The sequence below is a fragment of the Cinclus cinclus genome, chromosome 1 (assembly GCF_963662255.1).
Source record: "Cinclus cinclus chromosome 1, bCinCin1.1, whole genome shotgun sequence".
Classification (NCBI taxonomy): Eukaryota; Metazoa; Chordata; class Aves; order Passeriformes; family Cinclidae; genus Cinclus; species Cinclus cinclus.
Window position 1 is genome coordinate 24,040,652 of NC_085046.1, and position 13,953 is coordinate 24,054,604.

Genomic DNA, 13,953 nt, shown 5'->3' on the forward strand with positions numbered 1-13,953 from the left:
CGGAGCGAACCACTGCGGTTCGCCGAGGAGGTGAGGCACCTGTCACCCGCGGGCGGCGGCGGCGGGCGGCTCCGCGGCGGGCGGCGGCGGCGGCTCGGGGCGCGTCCCGTGGCGGGGGCGCGGCGGCCGCGCGGCGGCGGAGGGGCGGGCGCGGGCGGGAGCGCGGCCGCGGCGGCCGCGGCGCCTCATCCTCCCCCGCGCCGCCGCCGCGGGTGTGCGCGCGGAGCCGCGTCCGTGCCCCCGCTGCCTGCAATGGCGTTGAGGCGACGCGGCGGCTGCTGCCTCCTGTCAGGCGGGCGGCGGCAGCAGCGGCCGCTCTGCGCAGAGGAGGCGCGGGGGCAGCGCTGAGTCGGGCGGCCGGGTCGGTCCGTCGCGGTTGTCGGCCGGGTAAGGCAGCGTGCGCGCTCGGCGGCAGAAGCGCCGGGCTCCGCGGGGAGCAGCGCTGGCACCGGGCTTTTGTTACGCGGGGGCGGCGGGCGCCTGCCCGGGCACTGCCCGGCCGCAAGGTGCTGCCGCCCGAGGCCCCGCGGCTCCAGCCCGCCGGGGCGGCGCGGCCGCCCGAGGAGGAGCCGCCGCGGGGGCTCCGGCGCTGCCCTCTCGGGTTGAGTTTATTGCCTTCTGCGAGGGCAGCGCGGCTCGCCGAGGGTCTCTCCCCGTGCGGCCTTAACAGTCGCCCGTGGCGATCGGCGGGAGCGGAGCGGGAGGTGCGCGGGGCCCGGCACCGGCACCGTGTGTGCAGCGGCCGGCGTGAGGCGTCCTCGCCTCGGCGGCGGCGGCGCGGCGGGGCGAGGGCTGGGGAGCAGGAACGGAGGGGAAGGGAGAGGAGCTTGGCTGGGGAGACTCCCCCGGTGCCCTTCGCTGGGCTGCGGGGAGCGGGGATGAGCCTCTGGGGCCGGGGCGTGGGAGCGGTTCAGCCCCTGGCTCCGTTTCTGCATCTCCTCGTTGGTACCTCCAGGACCTTCCAGAAGATGAAACCCGTGACAAGGGGCAACTTTCTCTAACGGGATTTCACTTCCTTTACCCTGTCAGCTGAAGATGTTAACTTTGGGTGCAATTTTTTGTATTCCCTCGAGCTGATGTTTAATTTGCCTTTCTAAGCGTATTATCTTTGATCGCATTTCTACCGTTATGTTTCTCTGAGAGAGCAAGGATTGTCTTGCAGTGCCTCATATTTCACATCACATTGCCTTTCTTTTGCATGCATATTTGTGACATGATACTGTATTTGTGAATGGAAAGATACGATTATTTGTTCTTTCACTATGATGTTACAGACTGTAAATTATGCAACAGTCAATTTGAAAAAGTTTGTAATGGCAAGTTTTCACATGTCTGCGCAGTGTTGATTTGTATTTTTTCTTTACTGTTGTTTTGTAAACATATCAGAAAATGGTAAATGGAAATTGTGACAGATTTGAAGTACCTAACATAGTTTCAGAAAACCCTCCTTTCTATTGCAGGTTAAATCAGCCCTTGTTTGTGAGAATCCTCAGTCGTGCTGCTTTGTCAAAATTGACCATGTGCGTTTAGACATTTGCCTTCAGATCTGTCAAGTATGGCCCTGCTGAAGGGCAGAGGTCCCTGAGGAAAAACACTCCTCAGGCAGAATCTCTGCTGTGACAAACTACTGAGAGCAGTATCACAGAAACTATGCAAGCAGGTTCCACACTCCTGAAGTAAACATGATGAAAACAGAGTCTTCAGGAGAAAGATCCACCCTCCGAAGTGCCTCTCCTCACAGAAATGCTTACAGAACTGAGTTCCAGGCGCTGAAAAGCACCTTTGACAAACCGAAATCAGATGGAGACCAAAAAGCGAAAGAGGAAGGAGAGGCCTCACAGAGCAGAGGAAGGAAATATGGCTCAAATGTCAATAGGATCAAGAACTTATTTATGCAGATGGGCATGGAGCCCACTGAAAGTGCTGGAATTGCCCCTAAAACCAGGGGAAAAGGTGGCCCTCAATCACCTCAAAGGCGAATTAGGCCCAAAGAATTTGTAGAAAAAGCGGATGGTTCAATCGTAAAGTTGGAGTCGTCTGTCTCTGAAAGGATTAGTAGATTTGACACTCTCCATGATGGTCCTTCCTATTCCAAGTTCACTGAAACTCGGAAGATGTTTGAGCGAAATGCTCATGAAATGGGACATTCGAATCGCTATTCCCCAAAGAAAGAGAAAATTTCTAATGAACTTCCGGATGAGTGGTGCAGCTCTAAGTCTCACAGAGGCAGTACTGATTCACTGGACAGTCTTAGCCCAAGGACAGAGACTGTCTCTCCAACTGTGAGTCAGCTCAGCGCAGTTTTTGAAAACACTGACTCACACAATGTAATAGTAGAAAAGTCAGAAAACAACGAAGAGTACTCTGTAACTGGTCACTATCCACTAAACCTCTCGTCTACTGTCACAAATATCTCCTCCCCAGCTGCAAACCTTGAGGGTTTCAGTCCTTTGAAAGAGGCCAGCACGTGGTCTCCCCCAGCCAAACAGAGTACAGGCGTGATGTCTGTTGAGAACTCTCAGCCGACTAACACGCCTTTAACACCGAGACAGAAGGTGTCCACAGGCACTTTGGCAGGTTCAAAAACAACTGAAGAAATAAAAAAGAGCACAGAGGCAGGTGCTGATTCTGTTGAGAGCTCTGCAACAGGTCAACAGGGTTTGGTTGGCGTGCTTGATAGTGAAAAATCTGTGGACAGCTGTGCTAGGAGTAAGTCAAAAACAGAGACAGGAGTTTTAGCACAACAGAAGGAACCGTCAGAACATACGGAAAGTATCTTTGATCAGCCTGAAGCTGCAGAGTTAACAAGAAATGTAGCTTCAGGTGGTGATTTTGCCACAGATGCAATTTCAGATGCTACTGAGTCCCATTACGATGAGGAAAGTGAAAAAGATGGACATGAAGATGTGAATAATTTTCAGAGTTCCCATGTGTACATGCACTCTGACTACAGTGTGTATCGGGTACGGTCCAGGTATAATTCTGACTGGGGAGAGACAGGTACAGAACAGGATGATCTCGATGACAGTGATGAAAATAACTGTTATGAACCTGATATGGAATACTCTGAAATTAATGGATTACCGGATGAAGATGAAATCCCAGCCAACAGAAAAATACAGTTTAGCCGGGCTCCAATTAAGGTAAAGTTTATATTCCTTTGGTTTTTTTTTGGGTTTTTTTTTTTTTTTTACAGTTTGGTTTGTTTAGAAATGCAGCTTTATTTGAAGGAGATTTTGACATTTGCTCTTGTCTCCAAAAAGATTTCAGAGGATCTTTTGATACATGTTTTTATTGCAGTCAGTGAACATAATCTTAAACGAGGTAAGGCAGCTGACCTCTGATGAGCTTGTGTAATTTCCTAGATTTCTTGGTGACTGACTAAGCCAGCAGAATTTGAGAATGACAGCTGAACTTGTGAAGTTCAAGAAATTTACCATGCATGTTTTGACTTCTGTGGCTGCACTGTAACCACACTGTAAAACATCAGTGTGGGTATTTGGTGACTTTTGTGCTCCTTGTTTGATTTCACTTGAAATCACAGCTGGTTGAGATTGAAAGGCTATTTCTCAGCATATTCTTAAAGTACCTGTATTTAAAGACTGTGTCCTCAAGTACAGTGTAATCTGTGATCTGTAGTAGAGGACTGTTAATCCACATCTCAATTACTATAATCTTTTATATTAGCACTGTCACTTATTTAAAACTTTTAAAGCATTTATGTATATATAGAGAGTATATCTTAATGCTACACAAGGATGAAGCCAGTTGACTGAAATTACCTAGTGAAAGGTGTGCTTTTGCAGGGCTGTTACGGTTTTGTTTTAAGTACCTTGAAATTACCACTAATTATGTCATTTCCAGCACTTTTCAGAAAGGAATAACTAGCTAATGGCTTGTTAACGTTTTGTTGTACCAGTTTTTCGCTGCTGAGTCCCAGGGTTAAATATAAAAGTATTTTTCTTCCAAGTTGGTTTTAGTGCATGTGTGTGGTGGTTTGACTGGCTGGAGATGCCACGTCTCTAATGGGCAATTCAAAATCATAGCAATTGTTGCAGAAATGAAGTTGACTGTTTTCCTTGTGTGATTTTAGCAGTGAAAATTACTAAGTCAATGAACAGAAGTGCCAGTGTTAAAAGTAATGTGATTTACAAAATCTGCATTCACACTGCCTGTCGTTTAAAGTAGGGTGTATATTGTATTATAAAGCTTTCATCTGAATAAAGCAACCAGATTTTCGTATCTGTTTATCATGGGGTGGAGGGAAAAGAACTGTCTTGCTTCATGCTTTGAAAAGAGCATTTTTACACTGAAAGAAAGTATTCCAAGACAAGATAATGTATTTTTCAGATAATTTTAGTTTGTTAGTATTTTATTCAGCCATGTACCATGAACTAAAAATTCTAAGTATTTTTGTTCCCTCTTGATTGTTCCCATAATTAAAGTACCTGGTTTTCTTGAATTCTCAGGGGGAGGTGAAGTGGGGAAAACTTTGATTACAAAGGAAGTTGTCCCCTCCACTGCTTTCCTGCTTGAGCTAATAGACAAGATGTACTAATAGACAAGATGATGTTCTCTCTTATGAAAGACCTACCAGTTGTTTATGATGGTTCCAACAGATGAGAATCCAGAAAGTGACTCCACTCATTTTATTTTTGAGATGGTTAGACTTTTCTGCTGTTTCTGAAAGAGCTAATAGTGACATTTTTACTTCAGTGTATTGCTGTTGCCAGTCTGAATCATGCTGTCATGCCAAGTGCTCGAAGAGTATTTTCTCAATTATTTGTATTTTTTCTTTTCAAGTTTTTCATGCTGTGTTTATTTCAGATTACCTATTGTGCAGTAATAATAACAGTCCATCAGGAAAATGCTCTAAAAGCAATTTTTGTAAATAATTAAAAGAGAAAATTTGTCATGGGTTTAAGCATAAAGCACTCTTGACAACCTTATCCAAAGTAAAAGAATCATTGATTTAATTATTCTAGCCTCTTTATTGTAGGTAGGAAGAAAAAAGAATAAAAGCTGTGTTGGGAGAGAACCGTGTAGGAGGGTTTGGGAGATCCCCTGCTTTTTGTTCTGGGTGCCTCCAGTGATCTGTTAGTCATGTGGGGAAGCAGAAGTGAGACCATGTGGAAGGCTGGCCCTAGCAGGAGGAACTGCAGCAAGAGTTGTGGAAAATTGAAAGCTGCCTCTGGAGCCATGCTGCCTTGTGGCCACAGTTCCCTCGGCAGTGTGAAGCTGTGTGAGCCAGGGCAGGGCATCAGGTCCCTGCTCGGCCACGCTGCCAGGACAGGGACCCCAGAGGGGCAGCTGGAGATCCCCTGGAGCCTCCTGGTACAAGGCTCTGATCTCTGGGCTCCTGCTCTCCTTCTCTGCCAGTGCTGTCCATGGAGCACGCTGCTAGGAGGCTGGGAATGGCTCTGGCAGGAGGGTTCTGTGCAGCACAGCTATCAGGGAGCACTGCTGGCAGCAAGGGGGACTTGTGTTCTGTCCCCTCACACAGTTCCAGCGCATGAACTTACCCTGCTCCTATCTGTTACACGGGGATGTTGCTTCTCACTGAAAAGACAGCAACTGTATAAGGATTTTTTTGTTCTACACAATTTTGTGTGTTAGCATGACTGGTTTCATTAATACTTAGGTGAACATCATCTCATGCATGATGTGATTGCAAGAGAGGAAAATGCAAAGCAATATAGAAGTATTTTCTGAACTGTTGGAAACTGATTTGTCTATGAAAATGATGCAATTTGTACTTAACTATTCTTCTAGATAGTGGTGTTCAAAGTCCAACCCAAACTCTAGATGTTTAGTGTTGATTTCAGTATTTTACCTTCATTCTCCTCCTACAGGAGAACTCTGAAATAATTAACAAAGCTGGCATTTGAATGTGTGAACTGGAATCAGTGGGTAGTTATTGCCATAAAGTTGTTACTTGACAATCCCAGCAGGTTTAGATAAACATACTTGGACTATTTTTCTGTGTGATTTCTTCAGGCAGACATGTAAGAGATTTTTTTGTCACTTTAAGGGATATGAGAAGCAGTGAAGTATAGGCAGAAGGATAAATAAAATATTTCCAAAATGATAATGTCTGAATTCTGTTTGCCTCCCAAGCAGGAAAAAGACTCAGTTATTGAGAAACTCACTATCAAGAGGAAGACTCAAGTGAATGCATGCACAAAATTATGCTGTGTTACAGTCTGTAATTTTGCTATCACAGATTCCATGCTCCATGGGCCATTTGTTCTGCTCTAGGATTATGGATTATATTTGCTGATTTCATCTCAGTTGAAAGTTCCTTTGGGAGTAGGTGACTGCCTGGAGGCCACTGCAGGCTTGGAGAGTTTCTAGGTATTTGGAGTGTGGTATTGCTGCCGTGAGCAGCTGTGTGTGTCTGTGGGAGCTTAAATCAGTTTGGTGCTGTTAATAAAATGGAGCACAAAAGGGCCAAGAGTGGCAGTGGACAAGAGTGTGTTGCTGAACAAGGGATGTGAGCATGTCTGTAGCTGTTCATATGACTGTTTATGTAGTGATATAGAAGCCTTTATCAGCACTGGCCTGCTCTTGTGTTGAGGTATTGTGTTTGTGCTCAGGGATGGAACTGAAGCTGTCCAGGGCAAGTGTATGAGGTGAAAAAGTTAAGTAAATGGGATGAGGAAAAACATGACCTGTTTTTTCCCAGTATACTTTTCTACCAAAGAAACAAAACACCCCCCCCCCCCCCCCCCCCAACCCACTACTCACTGATTTGTAGGTCTTTAATTTGGTTTTTCAGGGTTTCCTGAGGGCTGGGTTATGTACTGCTTCCCAGACATGGTGGGCTAATTGGGCAAGATTTGCCTGTAATGCAGAATTCATTAGCTTGTGGCTTTCCACACCCTAGCAAACGGAAATACATTGATTGTCCAAATCATAAGTTGCTTTTTGAACCATGCTTCCGCCATCCTGGGGAGAATTAGCATGAAGAGTAATGTTCGCCTTTTCTCTTTCCAAGCCCATAGTTTCTGCTGCCCTGATAGCTGATGGCTGCATCTTCAGTTAGTGCCTGATTTCTGCCACCAGGTACATGTTAAGTCATTTAAAGCTGTTAACAGCAATTTGTGTCTCCTGCTGAGCCTCCTTTTGCAACCTTCTGCTCCACTGACTGTGTCCTCCCAGCCAAGGGGTTGGGTATTATGTGGTCAGACCGTCTGGCAGACAGCAGGGGACTTGTGCTGCAAGGGGGTTTGGCCCAAGCTGCTGCCACTGCAGTTTTTAGCATTCTGTAAAGCTTCCTTAGGGTTCAGTGGTCAAAGGACATCTCTGCATACCTCTCTTGAGTTTTGGGACTAGGTGGGAGAGAGGGTAACATGAAAGGAAGGTATATAGAAAATGGCTCTTCCATCCTTCAGCCAATTCCATAAGAAGAGAATGTAATCACCAGTGCCCGTGCCTCCTATTGTGCTTCCTCTCTTTTGTCACACAGCATGACTGAATTTTATACTCCATAACATTTCAGTTTTCCAGATCATGTCTTGCTCAAATGGTCTTCAGGAATTGTAACTTGTACTCTCTCTCTTTCTTGCCTTTGAAGAAAAGTTGCAAGTGCTGTGATTATAGTTTAGCGTAGAACATAAATGAAATCCTTATTTAACAGTTGCTTTGAAATTTTTATGAACTACATTTTTTTTACAAACTTCTAAAAATCATTCCAAGGAGTGAATCTTTCTTTCAGTTATTCCTCTTTTCCAAGGGGACCTGAAAGATCATTCAGTTCCAACCCCCCTGGCCAAGGCCAGGGACTCCTTCTACTAGACCAGGTTGCTTAGTTCCGTCCAATCTGGCTTTGAACATTTCCAGGGATGGGTTAGCCACAGTTTCTCTGGACAGCATGTTCCAGTGTCTCACCACCCTCACAGTGAATAATCTTTTCCTAATATGTAATTTAAACTTGCCCTCTTTCAGTTTGAAGCTATTGCCCTTTGTCCTGTCACTACAAGCCCTTGTTGAATGTCTCTCCTTCCTTGTAGGCTCCTGTCAGAAAGGCTGCAATTTGGTCACCCCAAAACCTTGCCTTTTCCAGGCTGAACAGTCCTAATTATCTCTGCCTTTTTTCATAGGAAAGGTGCTCCATCACTCTAATCAACTTAGTAGTCCTGCTCGGGATTTGCTGCGAGTCCCTGTCCTTCCTGTGCTGGGACCCCAGAGTTGGGTGCTGTGTTCCAGGTGGGACCTCTCTCACCTGAGCAGAGGGGCAGAATTCCCTCCCTCATCCTGTTGACCACACTGCTTTGGATGCAGCCCAGGACATGTATGGCTTTCTGGACTGTGAGTGCACATGGCCAGGTCATGTCCAGCCTCTCATTCACCAGCACCCCAAAGTCCATGGCAGGGCTGCTCTTGATCTCTTTGTTCCCCCAGCCTATATTTATACTAGGGATTGCCCCAACAAATGTATTCAGAAATGTAAATAGTGGCAGAAAAAGAATCTGAAACAATCTGGCACTAATTACGTTGGAAATATTTAACTTAAAATATCATTATTATTTATATAATAGCCATCATAATAAATTATGGTGAAAACGTTTTCAAGTCTTAGTATGAAAAAGAGGTATTTCTTTGTCTGATGCAATGCTCAGTATGGTACTTGCCTATTGTTAAAATGTTGATGAATTATTTTGGATCATAGGAATCATAAGAGAAGGTTACTCATCCACAAGCACTGTACAGTCCAAACTTGTCACTTCTGTGTGTTTTACTTAAATGAATACAGAATTGGATTTCAATGATCTCCACATTTTCCACCCCCAGTGAGCCTGTGATTCTATAGTTAAAGTGGTCACAGTGCATGTTAGGACACTCGTTGTTTAAGGCCAGTATGGAAGACAGGAGTTGCAGAAAGATCCTGAGGCTTTGCTAGATTTGAAATAGTTACGGAATCTGAGAAATTTATCCACTTTTTGAATGGGTAGTTATGAAAGTTTACAGATAAAAAAAAAAGATGTGCAGCTCTTTCTGAAATCCCTGAAAGAATATTTTTTCCCCTTGATTTGGTTCACTACTTCAGCTCCTGTATCCATGTGGAAGCCTAGGAGATAAGAGAACTAATCCGTATTCTCAAACACTGATAGCCAGATAGCTGTGGAGCCAGCCAAGGATTGTTGGTAATAACATTCAGTGAGAAAGATAAGGGTGTTTCTGAAAAAGAGGCCATACAGAGGAAGGGCAGCACTTTGCTGAAACTTAATGTTCTTGTTTGGGCCCCTGGAGATAAGCACAACACTGTACAGCACAAATGCAGGAATGAAGTTGAGAATTGGGCCTGAAATGTTGACCAAAGGCCGCCCCAGTCATCAAGACTGGTCATCATTTGGTAGTCATAAAGATCACCAAAGACCAGTAAAGCCCTCCAACCCATTTCCAGAAAGGTCTAGAAGATCAGACTGCCCATGATAGCTAATTGGCATAGAAAGTGAGAAATGTATCTCCAGGGTGGGCATAATTTACTAATAACATTTTTTAAACTCTTGTGAACCCCCTGACATTTGTTGCTCCTTTGACCACGACTATCTCTGAATCTTGGGTGCTCCCTTCCCCATAAGGTTGGGATGCCATGGTCCATGCTTTGTTTGCAGCATTAGGAGTGTATGACAGTTTTGGCTAAAGAATGAAACTAAGTATTAGGTAAGCTTAGTCTCTGACTCCTTTAGTGTTGAATGTATCACTGAAGTTTTATGCTCATATTCAAATTTCATAAAATGGCCAGCAAGCTGGTAATCAATATCATTCATCTCGATGTGTGAAGTAGTTTGACATGCAGAACTACTGTCTGGGTAGCTTGGAACATGTCTATTCTGCCACGTAAAATGCACTTACTCTTTTTTCAAGGTATTGTCAAGTATGGGGAATTCTACTGACTTTAATAATAAAATGTGTTGTACAGCAAAGATTGTCTTGCTAACTTACATCATTTGTAAAACATAACAGTGTGAAAAACCAAGTTCTTTGCTCTGGTAATATGCTCTTACGAAAGGTGTTTTTATGAAAGGCAGAACCTTTTACATGTATTTGTCAAGGAAAGGAATGAGAAGTAAATATTAAGGCTTCAAAGACTGGAAGCACTGAGATAACAAATAGTGTAGGGATAAAGCGTTTTACAAGTTACTATCTTGATTCAGTCACTGTGGTGAGCAAAGATACCTCGTTGCTGTGTAATTTTATGCCTTCACTGATGAGTGTTTTGCACACAATTTCAGGTGCAAAAAGGTTTTCTTATATTAAGTATACATGGAATTATTGGTCTACAGTAAATGGAATAAAGTTATTCCCCTGTTGCAATATGGTGTGGCATCTTTAACTCTTATGTAATTCATAATTTCACTACTGATTCTAGGGATCAGCAATTCCTGGGTGCAGTGTTCACACACATAGTTCTTGAACTATAAACAAATAATGTTGCTTAAAAACTGGGTTGCATAAGTATTGAGGCCATTCTAGAAGGACTGTGTGTAGAAACAGAATCTGGATTAATTTGCATCAGAAGTTTATGTGGTTTAGATTGAAAGGGGTTTCCAATTAAAGGTTTTGAATTTCAAAAAATGCAGACTGAGAAACTGCAGGGAAACGGTTTGAAATTAGCTGAACCAAAGAGCAAAGGGAACTCTTTGATTCAAAATTAGAAGAAATGTGCAGGATTTTCATCCCAAGAAAAAACAGACTACATAAACAGAATGATTGCAGACCTAATCAGAAGAAAAGCCAGCCAAAGAGAACATCATAAGTTAGCCAAGAACTTGGAAGGAGTGGCAAAAGTGGTTGTTGAAAAAATGAAGAATGTCATAGAGTTCAGAAGTCTTAAATATGACTAAGAAGTTGCCAGGAGTCAAGCTGAGTTTGACCTTGTAAAGGAAAATAGTCCAAGCAGTAAAAAGCTATTGATCCATTAAAATTCAACAAGAAAGGAAGGTGGGTGTTATGCATTGAGTATGAAGTTATGGTCAGAGTTATCATCCCCAGTTTATTGTGGAAATTCATATAGTGAAATTAAGAAGAAACCTGCAGGTTCCTAGTTCTCAGGTTTGTATGGAGCTGGGTAAAAGAAGCTGTATTTTAGAAAATCTTGCAGCAAATATTTCAAAACTAAAAGAGCACTATCAAAGTAGAGATGGTATTTAACTGCAGAAGGGCAAATTTAATAGCTGTTTTTCAGAAAGTAGAAAAAAGGTGGTTCTGGCTGTCTGAAAATTATTAATATTTTTTCCACATAGCAAAGCAATAGAGAACACTTTTTAAAGAATCAAAGGCAGAGATGCAAATGAAATACATGTCAATGGATTTATCAGAGGTAGTATATGCCAGACTAAATTAGGATCTGCCTTTGATAAGATAAAAGATCTTGTTAAAATTTTCAGTAGTTCTGTCTCAGGAAGCTGGAGCACACTAATGACACTTGCTTTTGATGGAAAGTGGGGAAGCCTTCTCATTGCATAGTATTACAGTAAAATATGGGTGACTGAGAGGACCTGAGTAGTGGAGATGAATTTATGAGCTAACTAAGAGTAAACTACTGACTCGTTTGTAGGGGATGATAACTAGGGAGAAAACACCACTCTGACTTGCTCCTGCAGAATGACAGCAGCAACCTGTGATGTGATGCAGCTGTGAGGAAGGAAATGGCATTCTAGATAACATGAAGCAAAATATTTCAAAGCAGTAGAGAATTATGGGTGTCATTTTATAAAAACTCACCAAGGAAACTTCATATGGACTGTGTCTGATGGATTCTGCTTGAGGCAAGTGGGTTTGCCAAAAGAGCTGTAGCAACTTGATGCTCTTATGTGTCTTTTTCTTGGTTAATTCTAGCATAAAACAGGGACCCTAAGAAATTTATCTTGCTTCTGGAGTGATGCATGAGGCTTGAAAAGGACCTTTATTGCATTTCTGCATTCAAAAGAAAAGGCACCTGAAAACGAAGGGGCAGATTCCACTTTTAAGATGAAATTGAATGTTTTCCAACTGAGATTAAAGAATTTTAATAGCAGGCAGTCTTACTGCTTTCCTGATAGGCTACTGTGTTGTCTAGTAGTGTCTGTTAATTTTTAAAGTGTTGCAATTACCTTTAGCTCTGTTGAATTTGAAGGCCACAAATAATCTATTACAAAGAGTAGACAAGACATTCCTGTCATTAAATGGTACAAAGCAATGGATATTATTCTGTCGTGTCTTTTTTACATAGAAAGTGTTCTATTGGGATAATCTGATTTTACTTGAGTTACTTACGAGAGTTGATTCAAGAGACTCATCAGATCACTCAGATAATTCCATATGATACAGTTAGTGGGAGGTGTGAATGTAGAATTTATCTCCAAGACCCGTTTGCCTTGTGCTATTATACATAAAGCTGCACTTAGTCTGTGCACAACTGTGACTTCTGATGTTCTACTCTACCGTTTCCATCTGCTTTAATATTCAGCAAATAATCTCAAGGGCATAAGATCCTGGTTCACACTGAAAGGATATCTGCTTGTATTCAATCTGTGCTGCCTGTAGACTTAGGGACTTCTATTTGATAAAACTGCCGTATTTCACATTAGTTATTTGAAACAATAAACTGTAGAGGCTTTTAAAAGTCATGCTATCAAACTCCTCTCCAATTCATCTAGATGGTGGCCTTTATGATAAAAGAATTAGGATTTTTTTTTATCTAGCTCGTAATCATCTTTACATCTTTATAAGCTTGCAGTCATCTTTAAGATGGATGGTGATATATTTAGGTACTGATACACTCTAGATTCTTAGATGTAGAATCTGACATACCTATTAACTCTGCCTTCTTGAAAGCCCAAAGATGCTTTCTCATTAGTGTTGGCTTGAGTGATTGCCCAGTAGATTTCACTGTGCATGGACTGCTTAAATAGAATACTCACAATATGTTAGTGTTACATTTGTTTTGCAAGGGCAAACCAGAGAGCTCATTAATCCAGAGGTTTAGAGCACTCATAAAAAAGCTGGTGATTTAGCAGTATGGCAAAGTGCACTAACACAAATGAGAATGTTTCAGTATGACATTTGATAGGAAGAGAGTAGCAGACCATGTAGCTCTTTATTCGCCTTTTCCTCTGAAGTAGTTGCTCAGTTTTATCTTTATTTAGTAGGTTGACTAAAAAAATGCTTCCTTGATGTTTTGCACATTTCTTTCATTTTAATATTTAAGCTGGGGGGAAGTGAAGCAATTACCATTAAACACAGGGGCTCTTTTTTCTTCTTTTTTTTTCTTTTTTTTCCCTTTTTTTTCCTCTTTCTTTGTGTATGGCCAGTGAAAAATTCTCCAAGCTTAACAGCTGTAGATCCAAACTAACTGCTGAGACTTACTGTGGTTTACTGCAAGTGCATGAGGCAGTCATTACCAGTAAGTCTTGACCATTAAAAAGGGGAAGTTGTGCCTAATCAACCTCATAACCATCAAAAAAGAAATGACTGGTTTAATAGGTGAAGGGAGAGCAGTGGCTATTGTCTCAATTCACTTCAGTAAGGCTTTTGACATACTATATTCACAGAGAAGCTTGTTAAATATGGACTAGATGAGCAAACAGTGAGGTGGATTGGAAACTGGCTGAAGTGAGGTGGGAAGCCACAACCTCATGAAGTTCAGCAGGGAGAGTTGCAAAGTCCTGCACCTGGCCCCATGCACCATTATATTCTGGGGGATCATCCAGAGGGTGGTTCCTCTTCAGCTTTGCAGAAGAGGCTCCAGCTTGCTGGACAGCGTCAAGTGGAATGTGACTTGTGTACAAGGGAGTGTGCTTGTGTAACAAGGGAGGCTGATTGAATCTGAGTGCTACCATCAGGTCAAGGGAGGTGATCCCTCCACAATACCACTGAGGCCACATGTGGAATTCTGGGCCGTATTCCAGGCTCCCCAGCACAGGAGACTGGAGAAACTCCAGTGAAGGCCCATTAAGATGGTTACAG

General features: G+C 42.9%; 1 protein-coding gene across 1 annotated transcript in view; it reads left to right on the forward strand.

The window, feature by feature from the left end:
- Window positions 1–1,682: 1,682 nt before the first annotated feature.
- Window positions 1,683–13,953, forward strand: part of PPP1R9A (protein phosphatase 1 regulatory subunit 9A) — a 122,989-nt gene continuing 110,718 nt past the window's right edge. Inside the window, exon 1 of the mRNA XM_062495049.1 lies at window positions 1,683–3,143. Coding sequence (XP_062351033.1) covers window positions 1,683–3,143 — 1,461 coding nt within the window. The remainder of the gene's footprint in view (window positions 3,144–13,953) is intronic.